Source organism: Tursiops truncatus, chromosome 5 (genome assembly GCF_011762595.2).
Source record: "Tursiops truncatus isolate mTurTru1 chromosome 5, mTurTru1.mat.Y, whole genome shotgun sequence".
Classification (NCBI taxonomy): domain Eukaryota; kingdom Metazoa; phylum Chordata; class Mammalia; order Artiodactyla; family Delphinidae; genus Tursiops; species Tursiops truncatus.
In genome coordinates, this window is record NC_047038.1 from 66,287,731 (window position 1) to 66,311,057 (window position 23,327).

Here is a 23,327-nt window from a genome sequence, read left to right on the forward strand (position 1 = left end):
TCCCATTCAGACCTCTTTCCTGAACTCTAGACTCTCACATGCCAGTGCCTACTTAATAGCAGACATTTAGGTGTAAAATAGGCATCTCAAACTGAACGTATCCAAAATCCAGGCTCTTAACCTCCCCCCAGAAAACCCGTTTCTCCTTTAGTCTTCCTCATTTGATTAATGGCAACTCCATCCTTCAGTTGCTGTGGCTAACAGACCTTGAATTTACCCGATTCCTTTCTTTCTTCCATACCCTACATCTAATCTATCAATCAATCCTGTTGGCTCTACCTTCAAAATCCATCCAGAACCCAACCATTTCTCACCACCTCTACTGATATTACCTGGGTCCAAGCCACCACCATATCTCATCTGGATTAATTCAATACCCTCTGGCCTTCCTGCTTCAACACTTGCTTTCCTTTGAGTCTACTCTGTCTAGCAGCCAGACAGAGATTATATATATATATATATATATATATATATATATATATATATATATATATATATAGTTTTTTTTTTTTTTACAGGCAAGTCAGATCAAGTGTTTCCTCTGCTCAGTTCAGTACCATCCAATGGTTTCCCATCTCACTCAGTATAAAAGCCAAGTCTGGACAACGGTCTGGGAGGCCCATCCAACCTGGGCTCTGCTACACTGCTCACCTCTCCTCCTCCTCTCACACTTTGCATTTCTGTTCTTTCTCTAGAACAGAAGACAGCTCTCCCGAATCATCCAAGTGACAACTTTTCCCCTCTTAGGTCATTCCTGAGATGTCGCCTTCTCAAGAATTCTTCTTGACTTCCTGATTTAAAACTGAATCCCTCTGTGCAATGCCCTATTCTCCCTTCCTTGTTTTATTTTTCTTTAGAGCAATTATTGCCATCGAATATACTACGTGTCCTCATTTACTTTATTGTCTGTTTCCCTGACTAGGATTTGAGCTCTGAGGGCAGAGACTCTGATACGTTTTGTTCCCTGTTCTTAACGGATGCCTGGCACCATAGGCACTATCATCATTTGCTGAATGAATGAATCTTACCTTCCCTTTTCTAGGAACAAGTATGGCCTAAGATTCTAAAGGTTAAATGTTGCTAGAAACCACCACCATACTCTCCTTTCCAGAGGAGCTTTCATAATGGCTACAAATCTGGAACCATCTTGAGGATTGCTTATTTTGCCCACATATTACTCTTTACCCACCATGCATTTTTCCTCTATCTGTAGTCATGTTGCTTTATCATATCTGTGTGTTCCAGGTCTCCTGATTCTAAAGCATTCTGTATTCTCACACATCTTCTTTCCGTTTTGTCTCTAACACCAGTGATAATTTTTATAATCAAAATTAACAACTTGTTTGGCCTGTAGGTTTAAACTTCTACTGCTCAGTTTTCTTTTAAAAGTTAAGTTTCCTCTATTAACAACATCAATTTACTATAAATTTATAGCATTTATACTATTTAATATAAATACTACATTTATAAATACAGTATTTATCACAGAATACTGTCATTACTCACACTTCTAAAAGGAGAATTAGTTATATGTTTTTAGATACATGATACTTGATGACTTTCTAAAAATGGTTTCATCTTGTGAATACCGCTGAAATGCTTTCTTTAGTCTTGGGAGAGTTTTACACGTAATTCATAAAATCAATATCATCCAGAGGTTACTGTCAGGGTTCACAGTGTTCAGGCAACAAACTATTACTGAATTGGGGGAAAAAAGCAATATTTTTCTTGCATATTGTTGGTACTATAGGCCTCTAACAGCGAATATTAGCTTTCTCCTCTGTTACAGACTGAATTGTGTCCCCACCTCCCCATTCATATGTTGAAGCCCTAACTGCCACTGTGAATGCATTTGGAGGTAGGGTCTTTAAGGAGCTACCTACAGTTAACTAAGGTCATAAGGGTGATCCCTGATCCAACAGGACTAGTGTCCTTATAAGAAGAGGAAGAAACACCAGATGCTCTGTGAGAATCCAGAGAGGAAAGGCCAGGCGAGGACACAGAGAGAAGGCGGCCATCTGCAAGCCAGGAGGAGAGGTCTCAGGAGATACCGACCTGCTGCCATTTTGATTTGGACTTCTAGCCTCCATGACTGTGAGAAGATAACCTTCTGTTGCTTAAATCATCTAACCTGTGGTATTCTGTTATGGCAGCCTGAGCTGCCTAATACAACCTCCTTCTGCAGAATTGGAATTAACTGTAGGATGAGTGAAAACTAGCAAGAACCTTACTTCCTATCTCAGAAATAACCTTTGGTCACAGAAACAAGTGTCGGTATACAAGCCTGCCATAATCCCCACCTTCAGACTTTGGCAGACAGCAGCAGAATGGTTACCTACATGTGTCCATTATGGATGGGAGGTGGGGCTAGGCAGGGATACAAAGTTGAGAGAGGGCGTTACATAGTTGCAAGAGCTGAAGTTTGGCTGTACATACAATCATTGCAAATTTAAAGGGGCACTGGGGCCATAAGTAAATAGACAAGCCCAATGATATTAACAAATATGGATATCTGAAAATACCAAATCTTTCAAATCTTGAAATATCTCAAATCTATCTTCTAAAATATTTCAAAACATGTTAAAAAGCACCATGACTTAAAGTTTAAATTAGGTGAATTACCAATGTTAATGGCAGTCTCCTGCTTGTCTCCTGTAAGGATCCAGATTTTGATGTCTGCTTTCATTAGCGTTTCTATGGTTTCAGGCACTTGATCTTGTAATTTATCCTCGATAGCTGTGGCTCCAAGTAGCTGAAGATTCTGGAGAAAGAGAGTGGCAACATTTTTTAAGATTAAAAAAAAAAAAAGTTTAGATTCTTTAAGAATGAAACATTGAAGTGTATATATGTTTTAAAATCAGAGACTAAATGATAATTCATGAATTTGTTGTAAATTCCAAATACCCCATTGAGTTTTCTCTCTCAAGGATCCCTAACTTTCATCCAGTACTTTTGGCAGGGGACTTAGGCTCCCTGAAGCTACCTGTCTTACCTTACTCCTCCCTAAGGTAAGGAACTGATTCTAAACACACACAGATGTAGAAGGGGGGAATCAAACACAGTTAAAAAGGAGCAGGCAGCTATTAAGAAAAAATAAAAACAAAAATTATGGAAGATCACCAGTGAAGAAGTAATCCAAGTGATCTGTTTGAAAAAGAGTAAGGTTACAGGCGAACACTATTAAATTGTAATTTGATGCAGTGTCAGGAAATGTAGACACAAAATACAATGAGAAAGGATGAAGAAAGGAGCAATAAACAAAGTGATAGCATTAGTCTCTTAAAGAAAGAACAGGGCTGAATGTTTTTCACATGGTTCCATGTTTGCATAGTGGAAGGTCAGAGACCATTAAAGATCTCTTGCTCCTTAGATGGTATCTTTCATACAAGACTGAACACAACCAAAACACTGTGGAAAGCTGTTCTCATCTCTGACAAAGAAGAAGAATGGTTGCTTCTCTCATCTTCCTAAATGGAGGGAAAAGTGAGAACAATCTCCTGGCTGTTAGGGAAAACCGGCCTGCCAAATGGAAACAGATAATGGTGTTCTCGGTCCTAAATACATAGGAATGGGCAATAATGGATTAAGATTTAAATCTTTCTTTCCATCATGTGACCAGGCATTGTCACTAGTTGGGTACCCTTCCCAACGGTGTTCTGCAAGCCACAACCGATTCTCAGTCTTACCCATTTTCCCCATAACCTAACCTCCAGAATGAACTACTTCAGCATTTATCTTTCTTCTCAACTATTTTCTCCCTTCTTGACTTCACTTTTTAATTTACAGTATCAGAGAAGGACAGACTAGATATAAGGGAGATTACTGCAAAGGATAGTGTCTGGGTTGATAATAATAAAGAAAGCATTCCACTTTCTATTTTTCCCTTTAAGTCCTGTTTACTTTGCATCACAATTCAAGTCTAAAAATAACCCCAAGTCTTGGTAGGCATGGAAAATAAAGTTAAATATATATACAAAAACATAGGAGTGAGTGTGTGTAGTTGATGAGTATATTGCTTAGGAATGTTTTTGGCTATAAATAATAGAAAAAAATCTGACTGAAAGTGGCTTAAATAAAGACTTCTAACATCACTAGTACTGAAGTGGGTAGCTATGGGTATAAGTCGTTGGCTTGACTATATTTCCACGCATTCTCCAGATCTCTCTCAGTGTCTCAAGGTGGCTGTCGCAGCTATAATTATAACAGCCACACTGAAGACAAGAAAAAGGTGGTAAAACCAACGGTATCCAGCTCTTATTTGAAAAGCAAAAGGGTTTCTAAAAGTCCTCAGTGTATTTCCAAATACAGCAACTGGCCCGATGGTGCTCCATGGCCATCCTGAACTGTTAGCATTTAGCTTTTCCAGCCTCAGTGGAGGGGCAAGGCAGAAGGGCAGTAGGAATAGCTGTTAAATTAGCTGGCCTGCAGTCTCTGCCACAGGGCTTAAATACAGATGGGCGAGCCTATGCATCAGTGTTAGCATATACACACATGCATGTGTTTACGTGCGTAGGTATGTGTACAGACACACACACATCCACCACGGCCCCGCGTGGTGAAACGTGGCTCATCCTGGAAGTCCAAAAGAAGTTTTCCTTTACTTCTTAAAACAAGTTTTCCCCTCTGCTGTGCTCTGATAGAACTTTGCTCATCTTTACATACTTAATTTATCATATTAAGATTACCTGCTTAAACGTACGACTCTGGTAGTTTTGTTCAAAATTAGGGGTCATGCCTCCAAGCTCCTTGTTTCTTCACAAATGAGGAGACAGGAGCCCAGAGGGGGGCAATGATTTGTCACAGTGACATAACTTGATAGATTACGGAAGGGCAGGGCTTGAACCAAGACCCTCTGTATTGCCCATCGCGTTCTTGTCCCTTTGTGTCTAGGATGGTGCCCAAGATAGTGGTCAACTCCCAGTCTCTGCCCCATAAATGTTGGCTGAAGTAAATTAAGTAGGCATCAGTCTGTGAGGGGCTAGCGTTGATTTCTTTAAGTTCTTTTCTACTTAAGTAATATTAGGTAGAGGAACAAATGCAGCTCCTCCTCTGGTTGTAGGCTGATGTCCCTATTCGGCATGAGGGAATGAAGGGCCCTTAACCTGGGCATATTCCTCGTAAGAATGCTGGCCTGAGCACTAAGTGCTGACTCAAAGAAGGCCCTGTGAGCCCAGACGTACCACATCAGGTTCCGAGGAGATGCTGAAGAAGAGCTCTGGGGAGTCTTTGGTCCCTGGCTACCTATAAAAAGTGCAATTTTAAGTTGAAAAAAGGAAAAGTAGGGACCAGGTTCTGTTCACCTTTATACTGTATCTCCAGAACACTGATAGTCAGCATTTGGTATATTTGCAGAGTGAGTGAATGACAAAACAAACAAACAAAAAACAAAAACAAAAAAAACCCCAATCCAAATGTTCTAAAGTATTGTTGCAATCTAGACTATTTTCTCTTCAATATATTCCAAATAACTTATGCAGCTATTAGATTCACTTGATGCATGACTTCCTAGTATATAATATATAAGACAGGAAGGCAAATTTCCTTCTTTAAAAAGATATCATTATTTTATTATCTTTAATGGGAAGCAGATTTGAAATCTATCAAAACCTGATGAATAATCATCATCAAGAAGTTCAAGAATGAAAAGGAAGACCAGTTCAGCATCAACTATGCCAACATCACAACTGCTGTAATTTCAACATTGAGACAATGATTCCATCAGTTCTTTCAGCTACTCTTAGGAAATCAGTAGCTAAATCATTCTGGCCCACATGCCAGGGAAGATCAGGATATAGTTGTGTTCAAATGTTAGATATTCCACAGAGAGCATGATAAGATTTTAAACGATCATGAAGATAGTTCAGTAATATAAGCTCTCAAAAATTTTAAACCAAAAAAGTATTTTTTTTTGTAGTATGTTTCACAAAACCCTGGGGTAACTAGATAATGTGAGAGCCAAGATGTGAATACACTAATTAGAAATATATAAACAAGTTTATTTGCCTATTTTCTAGTTCTACTTTAAGGGGATATATGAGCTCAGGAAGTACATGGGTATACACTACTCTGCACAAACCTGATAAAAATAAAATGACTGCATGGGGGAGATCACACTGAAAGCATATTTGAAAGAAGGAAAGCAGCTGGTTTTGCACAGGTAAAAAGGAAACATTTTCCAAACCAGGCAAAGATAATATAAAGTACCAAAAAGGTAGGGCCAGCAATAAATATGCTGAGAAGTGTTACAAGTAGGTTAACTTGGAGCATGTTGGTGGCTATGATAACAGGAATTTCTAATGAAACATTTCTGAATATTTAGCAAAATTGCAGTGGGTCTACTTTGATGCCTACGAAAGAAAAACTACATTTGAAAGCCTGTTAATTTTCCCTTTATCCTCAGGTACAGCATTTACTAATTTTAGTGGAAGGCTCTGCAGGCTCCTTTCCTTTGGCCCTGGTGTCATTTATTGTGAGATTAGATCTTGAGTGATAGGCTGTTCAGCCTCTGGAAATGAATATCTTTAGCTACACAATGATCATTAGGAAAAAAAATTTGAACTTTGCATGCTTTTCCTGATCATAACACAAGAGCGTTTAGGCCATAATCAATTTCATCCCAAACATGTATTACCTTACACAGATGGCCACTAATGGTCACGATGGGAATTACATATTCAGCAAGTGTTGAAATGTGATAAAATTCCCATGGCATTTATGGAATTAAAAAAAAAACCTCCAAAGACTAATTTTACTTTCAAAATGTCACTGTGCCAAAAGTTATAAAGGTTTCAGTTGATGCCTCTTTGATATAATATAGATTTAGTTATCACTGAAAAATCATGAAATAATACTTATTTACCTAGAAAAGTCATCAATAATCTTATTTTCTCTTTTAGATGTTCATAATGTAATGCTTTTAAAAAGGGATATAAGTATAAAATTTCTACCCTAGTGAAGATACAAACGTCATGTAGAGTACTTAAAAACTATGGTAAAATGCATTATGACAGATTTGGAAACTGTGTTTTTTCCCCAATACATTTATATTACATATATTGGGAAATAACGGAACCTTAAAATGACCTATTTCCATATAAGCAAATATTGTGTCAGGGCTTAGATTATTTCGTATTTTTTAAAAGTTTATGATATGTTCCTAAATGAGGAAAAGCATAGTTATCAAACTCATATCAACTTGGGCTTCAGACGATAACATGGACTATCGGGCAGAAGTTTCTTTGAAGACAAATAAAAGGAATAATACTGGTAAATAAAGTTTTATCACTGGAGTAAATATGAATAAATAGTAGTAACATTTGGGAACCTTTGTTACAACATAAAATAAGATTGTGACTAGGCAGATGAAGAAACATTTCCTTAGCACAGAAATACCAGATACTGCTACGTGCTTTACACTGATTCATTCAGTTAATAGCTTCGGGGAGGTTGAATAAATTATGTCAGGTCAAACTGGGGTACAGCTGAGCTACGATGGTAGAAACAACACACCAAGAATCAATACACACCCCAAGGCAGCGAATGGAAAGTAAAACTGAGATTAAATGAAAGTTAGAATTTTATGTAAATCATCAGGTTTTTAAACATTTGTCTCTGTTGTTCAGTTTTTGGTAATACTCTGTTTCTGTGAATGGGTTTCAGCCTCAGTCCTGAGGCATTCCTGCCAGGGGTACCTGTTTCCTGTTTCCACCTGCAGGCCCCAGACTTACATTTTGGGACTGGTTTCCTTCCACACACACACGTGTGTCTGCATTCATTCCCTCACACACACACCGAGCAGGTAGTTCTGGGCAAGATGGTGGGACACAACCACAGTCCCTTCCTTCCTCGAATCTGTACTTCAGAATCCATTCTTTGGATTCTCCCTTCCTTGTTTTCTGACTGTACCCCCTTGCCTTGCGTTGGTACCTGTTTCTCCTAGACCCTGCTGCCTGGCTGCCATCAAGCCCCAAGTAATTAGCCACAGGAGCAGAAATGGAGAGCAGCGGTCTTCAGATTTACCGGAGGGGCTTATTACACACAGATCAGTGGGCCCTACCCGCAGAATTTCTCACTGAGTAGGTCTGAGATGAGGCCTGGAAATGTACATTGGTGACAATGCTGCTGGTTTGAGGACCTAATTGCTTGTCTCCAGCAAGGTTGACAAACTTTTTCTGTAAAGAGACAGATGGTAAATATTTTAGGGTTTGAGGGTCGTACATTCTGTGCTGCAACGACTCAATGCTGTCACTGTAGTGTGAAAATGGCCAAAGACAATTTGTAAACAAATGGATGGAGCTGTGTTCCAATAAAACTTTATTTACAAAAATAGACAGTGGGTGAATGTGGTTCTTGAGCTGGAGTTTGCAGACCCTTGATGCATAATACTGGTGAGCAGCGCATCTCTGCACCGGCCTCCATCCTGACTGATTGCTCTTGATACTTCCTGGGTCACCTCTGACCCTTCTTTCTTAGCCTGGCCTTAGGTCCTCTGGTCCCAGTTCTCTCTCCTCTCCTTGCAATCCCAAACTATAGACAGAGCCTCTCAACTGTAATATACGATTACCATCAGAGAAAAACAGTACTCTCCCTAAATAATCAATTTACTATATGCTATATACTATCTTAGAAGTAAACACAAAATGTTCTGTGAGTACAAACGATAAAAACAGGAAATAAGTATTTTCTTAGTTGGGGTGGCTCAAAAAAACCATCCAACACGAGTTAACATTTGACCTAAAATCCTAAACGAAGAATTAAGAATTAGCCAGGCACTTGGGAGAGGTGGGGAGGGATGCCGGAAGAAATCCCAAACAGAAGAAATCACATGATGCAAAGACAGAGGTATGCAAATGCACATTGTTTTTGAGAAGCTGCCATTTAGTCAATATGGAACCGATAAATGAAGCGAGGTGGGTGATTTAAATAATGCTAATTTAATAGGGTTGTTCTGAGGATGAAATTGGATCAGTCATCTCAAACTCTGAGTAGTAAGTTAGGAAAACGATAAGCCTGAAAAACCGGCAGGGAATGGAAATCAAAGGGGCTATTTTTTATGTTTGGGATTCCAAAGGCAAAGGGCATCTGGGGAAGAACTGTAGAAGGGGAGGGACAGGATCAGATTTACACTCAGAGAGTTCACCGGTGGCCAACTGGGGATGGATGGGGAAGAATGGAGGTTGCCAGACCAGTTGGAAGACTGTGGCAGTCACCATACTCTTTAGCTTTAAGATACGGTACCTCTGGAATACAGAGGCCCTGGTGGCCATGGGATTCTCAGAACCATTCTACAACGCTGGCTCTCAAAGATCACCGGCTTCTCTCTGGTCTGCATTCCACTGGGCATCATTCACTCTTGTGCTTCTCTTCTCAACATCTCTTTGCACACAACAAAGGGGTTTTATTTAACAGAAGAGACTCTCACACCTCTGTCCTTTCAGTTTAAGCTGAGCTAGAGTACACCAAGACTAACAGCGTTAAATCACTGGCATGGCTCATTAGCCTGCTTCTGGAGAAATCAGGCAACCAAGGCCAAGAAGGAGGTTTTAACTTGGTGCTTTTTGAACCACAGAAATCATATTTGAATTGTCACAGAGCCAAGGGCTTGCCAAATAAGGTCAGAATTCACACACCCAGCTGAAAAGAATCAGGATTTGAGAGGCGACTGGGTGTAGCCTGCAAAAACAACACATCCATCTTATCGGAGTGAGAAGAGAGCAAAACCCAGTGTGGAAAGTCTACCTCAAAGCGTTCATAATTAGGGATCGATCAGCCAGAAAGGAGAAGCGTGAGATCAGAGATCTAAGGGAACATTAAGTACTTTCACTAAGAAGACTCTAAAGACGAGTTGAGGGAAAATCATGAAAAACATATTCCCACCTTCATTTTTTTTTTTTTTTTTTTTTTTTTGCGGTATGCGGGCCTCTCACTGTTGTGGCCTCTCCCGTTGCGGAGCACAGGCTCCAGACGTGCAGGCTCAGTGGCCGTGGCTCACGGGCCCAGCCGCTCCGCAGCATGGGGGATCTTCCCAGACCAGGGCACGAACCCGCATCCCCTGCATCGGCAGGCGGACTCCCAACCACTGCGCCACCAGGGAAGCCCCCCACCTTCATTTTTAAGGAGGATAGAGTACATTACATTACACAGAGTGCACACAGCCTGCCTCATTTCCTACGCAGACGGGTCCTGAATACCATGCCTCCCCACCCCAAGGGCTGATCTCATGATGACTCAACTACACACGTGGTTACATTTTACTTTTCAAGTCACCAACATTTTACATACATTCTTGCTTTCTTTTAAACCGTCCTGGCAGAATAACATACGGATTAGGAACTTGAGATCTGGAATTAAGACAGAACTGGGATTTGAATCCCTGCTCTGCCAACTACTGGCTATGTGTCCTTCAGCAAATAACTTAAGAATTTCTACATCAGCAAGATAAGGCTAATAATATGGCTGTACTAGAGTTGTTTTGAGGATGAAAATAGATTGTTTACCCTAACCTTTTTTTTTTTTTGAGTACAGGTAGGAAAAGATGTTGAGTACTTACCTAAGATATATATATACCTAAGATATATATATATACCTATATATATATATATACCTAAGATATATATATCTTATATATAAAGATATATCTTTTGTATATCCGATTTGCTTTGTTAATGTTAATAAATTATATACATTGCAAAATGCAACAACAAATTGTAAAAAAAAAAGATGAGTAAAACATAAATAGAAACAGAAGTTATAACATTTTCTTGCTTACCCCAGTGGTTCATTTTGTGTACCCCACGTTAGAGGCCCCTGGAACTAACTAATCAAGTTAAGGAGCAGAGGACTTGAAGCTTAGTAGAGGCTCAAAAACTGGCAGGTCTTCTTAGTAGATAAGCTGACAGACTGCAAATGTTCTTAAGCAAACAGTAAAACAGGAAACTACTGGAATTTGAAACCACAAAATCACCAGTACATCATGTAAATTTTCATCTAGTACGTTTCAGTTTTTAGTACAAATGAAAGTGATATTGGCAGCTACTAAGAATAGAAACGGGTGGTTTTATCTGAAAAAGTATTCAGTTCGAATACAGAAATGACTGTGAATTTGGCAGTCATAAATGTTCAGGAAAAGTTCTGTTTTTCATTAAGTTTTCTATTTCTCTAGGAATCCTCTACACCACTCCCCACCATATGTTGGGAAGGGTGCTGGACTGCTGTTAGTTACCCCCGAGTGTAGTGGTCAATCTGTATTATGCCACATCAAGGCAGTCTTCTCAAAAATCCCAGAAATGTCAACCATATTTTGGGGAGGAACCAAGGAGATAATATATAAAAAAAGATCACTAACTACCTCACTGTCCTATCTCGGTGCCTATCGCGGAGCCCAGGGTGCTAAGCCCTGTCTGCAATGACATTTTCCAGTGTTTAAGTTTACTGCCTATCTCCCTGCACTGAAATGAAGACAGGGATTTTTCCATCCTTTCCCCCTCCTGTGCCCCCAGAGTCCACAACAGAGCCTGACAAGTGCTGAGGCATTTGTTGTTGAATCTTTGCGACCAAGTGTCCCACATTCATCTGTTAAATAAGTAGGAAGACAGGTTTTTAAAAAAATGACTGAGTCTAAATTTCTAACGAATGCATCCTTTAAAATCCTTAGCTACCTTTTCTAACACATCCCTAAAGTATCCTTAGTGACAACGCATTTGAAACCAACATCCTCAAATGTGCAGAAAGCATGAACTATGTGGGTAAGAGAAGGCAGGCTTTCGTTAAGCAAGCACTTACTAAGTAAATTTAGCCTTTGAATTAATTAGTTAATTGACTCATTCATTTATTCATAAAATACTTATTCAGTGATTAATACAGGCCAGACAGGCAGTTCTTGGAAACACAGAGATGAGTTCGATAAAAACGATCCCTGCTCTCATGAAGCTTCAGTCTAGTGGAAGATATATATTAACTATGAATTATAAAAATTTGTGCATATAAGACACAACACAGCTATCTGATTCAAAGGGGTGCTAAATGCTGCCAAAATTGTAGCTTTTTGATTACTCTTAAGCTCAAAAATGATCCTCTCTGACCCATAATTAATCTAAAAAACGTTAACAGATAAAAGTATGGGGTAAGTTTTGATTTTTCAAAAAGCATATTTTGTAATTTATGCCTCATAATAAGAGAAGAAGACAAGAACAATTTTATCACCGGGGAACTACTAGACAAGTATTATATCTCACTGTTTTCTGTAATGCTCAAGATAAATAATTTGCTTTCTCAAACATCAGAAGTGATTAGAAGGTAATTTATGCAATTGCATTTCCCTATTGAAGCAAATAAATATAAAAATTTTTCAAAAACTCTATTTACCATGAAGGAGTACCTTCATATTTCGACCAATGGTTTAATTATAAAATATTCCCCAATAAGTAAGATCAAAGCCCTCTGTACCACTAATTTTCAAAGGAATCCAGCAGCATACTATAAGTATGAGGCAAATAAATTTGTGTCTTAGAAATAAATATAAAGTAGCAGATCAAAGAGGAAGGTGAGAAATTAGAGAAACCACTGCTAATGAAGTATAAGACTTGATAATTATTCTGTTATTTATTTGCAATTCTTTCCCGACCAAATAACAAATAAATTCTTAATTTAAAAAATAATCTAGGGCTTCCCTGGTGGCGCAGTGGTTGAGAGTCCGCCTGCCGATGCAGGGGACACGGGTTCGTGCCCCGGTCCGTGAAGATCCCACATGCCGTGGAGCGGCTGGGCCCGTGAGCCACGGCCGCTGAGCCTGCGCGTCCGGAGCCTGTGCTCCGCAGCGGGAGAGGCCACAACAGTGAGAGGCCCGCGTACTGCAAAAAAAAAAAAAAATCTAATACTTAAAAACATAGACCAACACTATAAGTGGTTTCATAATCTAAATTACAAGTCCAAATACATTGTCTTTCAAAAGAAATAGGCTAAAGAAGGTAAAACAGGTCAAGTGTGCTGTCTGAAAGAATGAGACAATTGTAAATTCTTTCAAGTGGTGATGAACAGAGACGAAAAGGTGTTTTCTGTCCACAAAACCCAAGTGATGCTACAATTCTCCTCAAACTGGGTAAAGACACCTCAATATCTGATGTGATTCTCATAATCCCTTTGGCATTTTAACTATGTGAGCCTTCTTGCTCCTGAATGTCTTGGGTTTCCTAGTAATAAATGTCACCTTCCTGACCTTTATTTAGTAAAAGAAAAAAGATGTTTCAGGAACATCCTGAAACAACTCATAGCATCAGAGAAATGATTTCTTTTTAATCCTGAAAAGTCTACCATCTGAATGCAAGTGTTGGAGACCAAACTGTACAACTGTGTAGCAGAGATGTTGATGATATTTTATAGATGGATGTAAAAGTCCTAAATCCTCTAAAAATGACTGTTACTAGGGAAAACCCTATCCAGAGAACTTTTTCAAACCTTTCACATCCTCTCTCCCTTACTGTGCCCTGAAGGTGAAGGGGGGCATTCTAGTGCTCAGATGAGCTGGGTAGAAAAGTAACAAAGCATTGCACCAGGGGACACATGGCATTATCTTCTTGGATGTTCTTGGCTTATTTTGATACATGTTTTTGGAATTATGCTAGGAGTTATAGCCCCCAAGGGAATAAGGCTTTTAACTAAATTTTGAAAACTGAATTACTTGTTTGAACAAACACTGGAGGGATAAGACAGACAGCAGGGTTTAAAAGTACAACCTTAACCATATTATAACATTTCCACTTATTTTGTAACTTATTAAAAATACATTCTTGATTTCAGGAAAAGCTCTACAAATCTTCCACATTTTAAATGCCTTTAATGTAATGCTACCATTAATGTGTCAATGGCATTTTGCATCATTAATTCAAATATGGCCAGAAACGTCTTGTGTATGACCACAAGGATGTTCTGATCTTTTGTTGAAAAGCGAGGGAAAATATCTATAGAAATTTTGAGAAGCACATTTCCTAAAAATTTCACACACATACGGAATATTATCTGGTTTCCAAACTGTGCTCCGTGGAGCCCCAGAGTCCTGAAAAGCCACTCGTGGACCATGATGAGGGCAAGGGTCTGAAGGGAGAGACAGTTAGGGGCTTCTCCCCACCTCTCCACTTGTTAACCAGAGAAGCTCTGCTTCTGTATATTACATATACACTGAAAATATATAAATATATTCAGGCAATATTTAGTTTGGAAAATGGGTCCTGCTCTTAGAAAAAAAGAGAGATTTGAAAACCACTCTCAGCTTAAAAGTCATTATCTTACAAGTCCAATATTATGGTCTATATAAAAAACAGATCCCAAGCATATGAAAAATAGATTACAATAAATGAGTCTCATTTAAAGTAGCCAAGGAAGAAGCCAAAACGGATGAGCCTAGGACTATGACAGCTAAATTTAAGTTAGAGTGACACACCAGCAGAACCTGCGCTGACACACTGAAACCTGCCTCACTACGATGTGTGGTAACAGTCCCCCACAACTCCTCCTGAATACCAATCCCAGCTGATTTTAACAAAGAATGGAAGCTCAGACCAAGAGAGACCCGCTCTCACCCTACAGTCCCCAAACGATCAGGGGGGAGAATCATTTTTCAGAAAAGCAGCTTTTAGTTGCAGGGACCCCTCTGTGTCATTGTGCCTATTCTTTTTCTTTTAAGAAGACCTCTGCTCTCCTTTAACTGGTAAAATAATCTTTTGAGGCTCATTTCAAAAGTTACCACCTCTCTGAAAGCTTGCTATGGCCCAAGTTTGTGGGTCACTCCTCTGGCTTTCCTGAAGGAACTGGTTCAGACCATGACACTCAGAGGGCCACACTGAGTGTTCCTTAATTGGTTGTGCATCCCTGATACGTAGCAACTATTAACCGCTTAATGAAAGTTACTTAAGTTAATTACTGAAAGAAACGATGGTTTCAGGGGATACAGAAAATCAGTCCTTATATGGAACAAGCTGGCTGACCATGGGAACCAATCTCTTCACCTTTCTGATTTTTCAATAAAAGAGAGCATGGCTTATCATGAAGTAAAGAGGAATTAGCTATAAATTCCCTTTTTCATTTATTTTAGGTAAGAGACAGTCATAAGGGAGGCTTCTGTATCTGTAAACTAAAAATATATAAATACATGTAATGGAGTTCCCCAGGCAACTGAAATTTCAATGTGACTCGCAATCGCCATCTGCTGGAAGAAAGGCTGAACACCTGTTTTAGTTAAAAGAGCGAAGTCAAAATTTAATGACATATTAAACACACACACACACACACAACTGTTAAACCTATAAAATCGAATCTATAAACTCTAGGACATTCACAGTAAAAATGTTAGGCACATTAAACATTGAACTCCAGAATCTGCTACAGTGCACTTCAAGTAGAAAAAAAATTTAATGGTTAGAATCCACTTAAAATATTTTTATTCAGTTATTATATGTTAATTCTACCATTGCCACAGGGGAAAAGGCTACATTATATTCAGGCTGTGTAGGAAAGGAGACAGGAGAAAAAGAATCATTTCCAAACAGTTTTTTTTTTTTTTAACTTCTCAAAAGAGTAAGAAAAGCCAAAGATTAAGAATCAATACCGTTAGTACTTTAAGACAATATGGGACTTTGGTTGGAGATATTGAAAGAGATTATAGTCATGGTCTCATAAATAAAAAATTACTTTATTTCACTAATATTCCAAAGACATAACCATATATAAGGATATTAGAAAAAAAAGGGAGAGAGAAATTCAATAAATTAATAACAAGTCTCCTGCTGTGTGTGCACATCTAAAATTGGTGGCGGTGGTGGGATTTATCGAGTTGGAGGGTTCCATACATGCTATCACAAGTCTTCTGAGAAATAAGGAGGATACAAAATAGATCCAAATATAAGGGAGAGATGAGACACAAACTAGCTTCTAAAGTGATCTCAATCCACTGAGAAGACAGGGGAACAGTAGAGTCACAAGTGGCAACTGCATACCAGAGAAAACCACCTCTAGCTGTACCATGCCACTGCCGGTATTACACAGAGTGGGCGGCATGCGGGGAAAGGAAGGAGGGAAGGGTCCAGGGAGACATGCATGGTGCTGGCTACCATCCAAGACAGGAAGTACATTGAGAGAGACGAAGAAAAAACATGTCAGTCGTCACTCATCTGAAGGCAAGATCAACTTGAAGCAAGCTTGAGTCTATGCCTTATAAACATGAGTATAGTTGAAGGAATTATGTAATGAGGAAGTCAGAATGAAGATACTCGAGTGGCTAAGAGTATGAACTCTGGAGCCAGAGTGAGAATTCTGGTTCACCCTCTATGAGCCGAGTAATCTGTAAAATTACTTAACCTCTCTGGTACCCTGATTTCTTCATCTGCACAGTTGGGATAATTAACACTACCTACCTCAAAGGGATGCTATGAAGATTAAATAATTTAATACAGCGGTCCCCAACCCTCGGGCCATGGACCACTATAGGTCCGTGGCCTGTTAGGAACCTGGCCCACAGCAAGAGGTGAGCAGCGGGAGAGCGAGCGAAGCTTCATCTGTATTTACAGCCGCTCCCCATCAATCGCGTTACCGCCTGAGCTCCGCCTCCTGGCAGCATTATGGTGAGTCGTATAATTATTTCATTATATATCACAATGTAATAATAATAGAAATAAAGTGTACAATAAATGTAATGTGCTTGAATCATCCCGAAACCATCCTCCCTCCCTGGTCTGTGGAAAAATTGTCTTCTATGAAACTGGTCCCCGGTGCCAAAAAGGTTGGGGACCGCTGGGTTAATAGATTCAAGTGCTACAAACAGCACGTGGCACACGGTAAGTACAACATAAAAATGTCTGGGGCTTCCCTGGTGGCGCAGTGGTTGGGAGTCCGCCTGCCGATGCAGGGTACACGCGTTCGTGCCCCGGTCTGGGAGGATTCCACATGCCGCGGAGCGGCTGGGCCCATGAGCCATGGCTGCTGAGCCTGCGCGTCCGGAGCCTGTGCTCTGCGGCGGGAGAGGCCACAACAGTGAGAGGCCCGCGTACAGCAAAAAAAAAAAAAAAAAAAAAAAAAATGTCTGCTATTTTTAATTTAGGAAGCAAGATTTCTTGCTATTTATGCAGCATCAATCATAGCGTATCCATCACTTTTTTGGCTGAAGAGCCTTGGTTTCTTTGTCGGTAAAATGAGGATATTTATAGTTGTGGCAGAAATGATGGATGTATCTAAGTGAACAATGACAGGTCAGGTATAAGCACTGGGTTGTTCACTTATACATTCTATATGATTGGCTATGGAGTCACACAAGCTGTATATTTATTATATTACTTTGTATTACACATTATATGCCTTCATTAACTATATACACACATGCATGTGTGTGCATGTCTGTGTGTGAGCAGGAGGCATGCACACCTTCAGCAATGCTGACGCAATGGAAGATTTTGGCAAAGGTATTGCTAGATGAGGCTAAATTTGATCCAAAATTGTGAAAAGAGCCCAGATCTATATAAAGCAATTCCAGAGACTTTTCAGCAAAAACTTTAAGAGCTGTCAGTGCTTAGACCGGAGGAGATTCAACAGTTTAGTGGTGTGTCAAGATATTTTGATTTTAATTTTATTGGCCCCTTGAATTAAGACAAGTTTTCTGGAAACCAAACTTGCCTTACGGGCAAAACAGTCTTCCACGTACCTTTTCAATTAACTCGTAGCTCTCTTCCAGTTTGAGCAGCCTGTTCTGCACGGACGTGGACGCCCGGTGATAGACCGTTCGCCACTCCTGAAAGTCGCTCTCTGAAATCTCAGCCACGGCAAAACACAAAGTTCTTAACCCTGAAAAAAGGGAGCATACACCCCCAACCACAACATCAAATAAGATTTTGTTCAGAAGTCTGACACTTCCTTATTTTTTTTTCCCCATAGCACAGTGATATTTATCTGGTGCTCAGGAAATTTATAGTTAGGTAGAATGATGCTGCAGCCACTCTGCAAAGCAGTTTGGTACTTTCTAGAAATGTTAAACATAAATATATGACCCAGCAATTTCACTCCCAGCTATCTACCTAAGAGAAATGAAATCATACATCCACACAAGGACTTGCAGGTAAATGTTCATTAGCAGCACCATTCATACCAGCCCCCAAAAGGAAACAGTCCAAATGTCCATCAACTGGTGAACAGATAAACAAAAACTGGTGTATCCATACAACAGAATACTCTTGAACAATGAAAAGGAATGGAGTAGTGATGCACACTGCAGCATAGACGACCTCCAAAACCATTATGTTAAGTGGAAGAAGCCAGACACAGAAGATCACATGTTGTAGAATTTCATTAAAAGAGAAGTCCAGAAAAGGTAAATTTATAGTGACAAATAGTAGGTTAATTTTCCTGGGGGGTTGGAGTGTGGGTAAGGGTTGTCTGCAAACAGCATGAAGTTTCATTTTGGGGTGAAAGAAGTGGTTTAAATTTGGATTGACACTTCCATTTTTATTTAACGAAGTCTCATTTCGAAAACACTGATTCAGTTCAAACAATATGTTGAAATCTGATTCAAGTTCAATGGAACCTTAGTGTCCAATTCCCCAGCTCTTTCAATCCACCCTCCATGCCTCGAGTAACTTTTCTAAAATTTGAATGAATCTCATCAGGTTATTCCTTTGCTTGAAGTCTTTTAATCGTTCCCCAGGATGAAGTCCAAACCTCAGAGTCTGGCTCAGTCACCACATATCAATTGCCTTCCACCTCATTCTCTGCCATTCACTTCCCATGGTAGGGTCTTTGCACAAACTGGTCATTTTTTTCTCCATTCCCCCCTCTCGCAATCCCCCTCTGCTGCCTGCCTTGCATCTACTTTAAGACTCAGTTCTTAAAACCATCTCTTTGAAGCATCCTCCTCTCACCCAGACCCCAAAGGCAGAAATCCCCAATACTCCTGTGGTATGAATGGCAATGTTTCATATTGTTTTTCTTGTGATCTCCTACATTAGCTTGAAGCTCCTGAAGGGCAGGGTCCCAGAGTTCTTCATACCTGTAACTCCAGTGCTGAACACAGTGGCTTCACAGACGCTTATGAAGTAAGGAAGAGAGGGACCCCAGTGGGGTCTACTGGGAGAGCCACCTTCCTCTAGCTGGGATATATGGTTGTATTTACTACTGCTCTTTTACCACTGTGAATCTGTAGTATAAAGAGTCTAAAAAACTGAGGGACAGTGACTCTCTCCCATTGCGGAGCACAGGCTCCGGACGCGCAGGCTCAGCGGCCATGGCTCATGGGCCCAGCCACTCCGCGGCATGTGGAATCTTCCCAGACCGGGGCACGAACCCGTGTCGCCTGCATCGGCAGGCGGACTCTCAACCACTGCGCCACCAGGGAAGCCCCCCAGCTGATGTTTGAAGTGACCTACTTCTAGTGCTCAATGCCTGTCAATTTTATAATTCACTTGGAGGCTACCCTCAGCCAGAAAAAAGTTGATGAGCTGGAACAAGGAAGAGGGAGAAGCATTTGCCAGCCAAGATAAATGCAGTTAACTAGGTTCCCAAGAAGACAATGTCCTCGCTCAAGGTCATTTAGCTCTCAGACAATTAGGTGCTAGTGATCTCAAGTCAAAGAAAATATGGCTGGGACCATGTCAGAAAAAGAAGCAAAGAAGGGGGGCTTCCCTGGTGGCACAGTGGTTAAGAATCTGCCTGCCATCAAAAAGAGTCATGTACCACAATGTTCACTGCAGCTCTATTTACAATAGCCAGGACATGGAAGCAACCTAAGTGTCCATCAACAGATGAATGGATAAAGAAGATGTGGCACATATATACAATGGAATATTACTCAGCCATAAAAAGAAACGAAATTGAGTTATTTGTAGTGAGGTGGATGGACCTAGACTCTGTCATACAGAGTGAAGTAAGTCAGAAAGAGAAAAACAAATATTGTATGCTAACACATATATATGGAATCTAAAAAAAAAAAATTGTTCTGAAGAACCTAGGGGCAGGACAGGAATAAAGACGCAGACAAAGAAAATGGACTTGAGGACATGGGGAGGGGGAAGGGTAAGCTTGGACGAAGTGAGAGAGTGGCATGGACATATATACACTACCAAATGTAAAATAGATAGCTAGTGGGAAGCAGCTGCATAGCACAGGAAGATCAGCTCAGTGCTTTGTGACCACCTAGAGGGGTGGGATAGGGAGGGTGGGAGGGAGATGCAAGAGGGAGGAGATATGGGGATATATGTATATGTATAGCTGATTCACTTTGTTATAAAACAGAAACTAACACACCATTGTAAAGCAGTTATACTCCAATAAAAGATGTTAAAAAAAAAATCCGGGCTTCCCTGGTGGCGCAGTGGTTGAGAGTCCACCTGCCCATGCAGGGGACACGGGTTCGTGTCCCGGTCCGGGAAGATCCCACATGCCGCGGAGCGGCTGGGCCCGTGAGCCATGGCCGCTGAGCCTGCGCGTCCGGAGCCTGTGCTCCGCAACGGGAGAGGCCACAACAGTGAGAGGCCCGCATACCTCACAAAAAAAAAAAAAAAAAAAAAAAAAAAAAAAAAAAAAATCCACCTGCCAATGCAGGGGACACGGGTTCGAGCCCTGGTCTGGGAGGATCCCACATGCCGTGGAGCAGCTGGGCCCATGTGCCACAACTACTGAGCTTGTGCTCTAGAGCCCGTGTGCCACAACTACTGAAGCCCGCATGCCTAGAGCCCGTGCTTGGCAACAAGAGAACCCACCACAATGAGAAGCCTGCTCACCGCAGTGAAGGGTGGCCCCTGCTCACCAGAACTAGAGAGGGCCGCGCATAGCAGTGAAGACCCAACACAGCCAAAAAAAAAAAAAAAAGAAGCAAAGAAGATAGGACATAAAGTGGCCAGAGGACACCATCTTCCAAGAAAGGAGTAGGCTTGTCCACTGCCAGATCATTTCGAGTAGAACTTAAATCTTTGGGCCATATTAGGACATGTTATTCTCTTCTGGAAACCTGGCTGGAAACTTACTCTGGGGTAGCCATGGTGCACAAGTGCTGCTCACCTAGGGCCAGAGACAAAGGGGTGGAGGTGGAGGCCAAGCCAACTGGAATGTGTCTAGGAGCTGGAATATCTTTAACATCACAACCAGAGAGGAGAAAGATGCTCCCCTAACCCTCCTCAAAAAAGGAACCTGTGCTGTGTGCTGGGTAGGTTGTACCTGCCAAGCCCCTCTGAAGCTGCGCCTCATGGAATCTGAACTCTACAGACGTGTGGGTCTTCATGCTCTTCCATCTTTGGAGGAGAAATAGGAGAAGGTTCTTCATGTTCCTGCTTTTCAAAGCCTAGTGCTTTTAAAAACATTCCTATGTTTCTGTAGCTTGGATTAAGAGGAAAAGGATTGGATCAGAGGTCAGGCTCGGTGCCACTGGCAACAGTTCCAGCAGACGCAGACAAGAGTGAAAACTTGGATGGGAGATTCAGATACGGCGCTGGCCACTTTTGTTAAGTTTAGAGATAAGATTCTATAAATTCCTGTAGGAACTCACCCTAATGTGTAACAACTCTCACTTCCTTTCATCTCATCTAGATCATCTCCCTAGACTACATTTCAGTAGAACAGAGACAGAACTAAGCATGTTTGCCACGGATTCTCAGGTCTCACACAGAGCCTGGCAGGTGGTAGGGGCTTAATAAAAAGTTCTGAGTTGACACTAAGTTGAATAACTATTTTAAGAGTTACAGAGATTTATTTATTTCTTCTCCTCTTTCTTAGATTAGAATACCCAGTTCTTCGACTCTTGTTTCTTTCCTTCTGCATTGCTTGAGCTATAAAGCATTTAAACTGTAAACAGAGAGAGGTCTGGTCATTGGCTTTGGGGTATCACATGACCAGTGACCCGCACTCTCTAGCTGCCCAGGGCTGCCATGTTGGGAGTGTCTCCTTGCTTCCTTCTCTGCCCAGGTCCAAGGCTGTGGGTGACACAGGCCAGACCAGGGAGCAGCCTGGCATCTCCTGAGTGGTGACCCAGTAGCCCGCTTCCATCTTTTCCTCAGAACCTGCTCCTCTTTCTTGCCAGCGAGGCAGGGCCCAACTTCCTCTACAGTAACTTAGTTTCTGTGCACTTTTTTTTTTTTTTTTTTTTGCGGTACGCGGGCCTCTCACTGTTGTGGCCTCTCTCGTTGCGGAGCACAGGCTCCGGACGTGCAGGCTCAGCGGCCATGGCTCACGGGCCCAGCCGCTCCGCAGCATGTGGGATCTTCCCAGACCGGGGCACGAACCCGTGTCCCCGCATCGGCAGGCGGACTCTCAACCACTGTGCCACCAGGGAAGCCCTCTGCGCACTTTTAACTGATCTCAGAGGTGCCTGTGAGGTGTAGAGTAGGAAGGGACAGAGCTGCTGAGGGAGCAGGGCTGAGAAGTCCCTCACACCCTCCAGCATGGCCTTTGAGCCAGGCCTTAGGGACCATGCCTGTCACTTGTGGGTGCCCTTTGTTACCATTTGTGTGTTTGAAGAAAGTCTGAAATGCTGGGGAAAAAAAACCCTGTAAACAGTATTTATTCTAAAAAGCAAACAGATTTATAGGCCCTACATCCCCTAAAACGTGGGGGTAAAGTCTCTCAAAATTTTAATACAGGAGAGCAAAATAAAAATAATGGGTGGGAACAGCATAGAGTATAATCTAAATTATCAACATTTCTTTTCATCTTACTTTAGGAATCTCTAAGTAAAATAATAAGAATGATACTGTAATATATTGGTAGTATAGGATTTCACTTTATTTTAATCATGCTTTATTGCCATATTACACTCACCTTCTGTAGCAAACTGCTCTAAATGTTTTAGGGTAATTTCTTTGTATTTTGAAGTCTCTGCTAGTCGGTCATAAATTACAGTGTCCTGGAAAACGAACAGAAGGTATACACACTTAAACTAAGAATTCTGAGTTTAATAAAGTTGATGTTGGCAACATTATTAGCAGCAAATGAGTATTAAAAAAATCACTTTTAGCATTAGTGTTGAAGTACAAAATATTTTTCCCTAATAACACTGTTTCCCTTATGACACTAAGAAATAAGGTTCTGGTCCTGTATTTTCATCTTTCTCCTTTCTGAATAAATCCATAATTACTGCAATGTTCAAAACCTCATATTCTATCAATACTTCGCCTACCTGTGATGTGCTGCAATATCTCCCCCAACTCCTGAAGATTTTGCAGAACAATGCAGTGTTCACAGGTGCTATAAGGAAGAATGGTCCAGGACTCAAAGAGTTTGGGAAATGCTGGACTAAACAAAGCGAAAGAGCTTGCCCTGCGGCAATACTTCTTAGAGCCTTTAAAACGCTAATGCGCATGGTGGTT

At 40.9% G+C, this 23,327-nt stretch overlaps 1 protein-coding gene across 8 annotated transcripts in view; it reads right to left on the reverse strand.

The window, feature by feature from the left end:
• ATP8A1 (ATPase phospholipid transporting 8A1) overlaps positions 1-23,327 on the reverse strand; it is a 242,128-nt gene that overhangs the window by 102,868 nt on the left and 115,933 nt on the right. For 7 of the 8 annotated variants that reach the window (XM_019928250.3, XM_019928247.3, XM_019928246.3 and 4 more), the window contains 3 exons: positions 22,780-22,864; positions 17,684-17,823; positions 2,623-2,761 (listed from right to left, as the gene is read on the reverse strand). In XM_019928250.3, coding sequence (XP_019783809.1) covers positions 2,623-2,761; positions 17,684-17,823; positions 22,780-22,864 — 364 coding nt within the window. The remainder of the gene's footprint in view (positions 1-2,622; positions 2,762-17,683; positions 17,824-22,779; positions 22,865-23,327) is intronic. The other variant, XM_073805203.1, reaches the window with a different exon arrangement.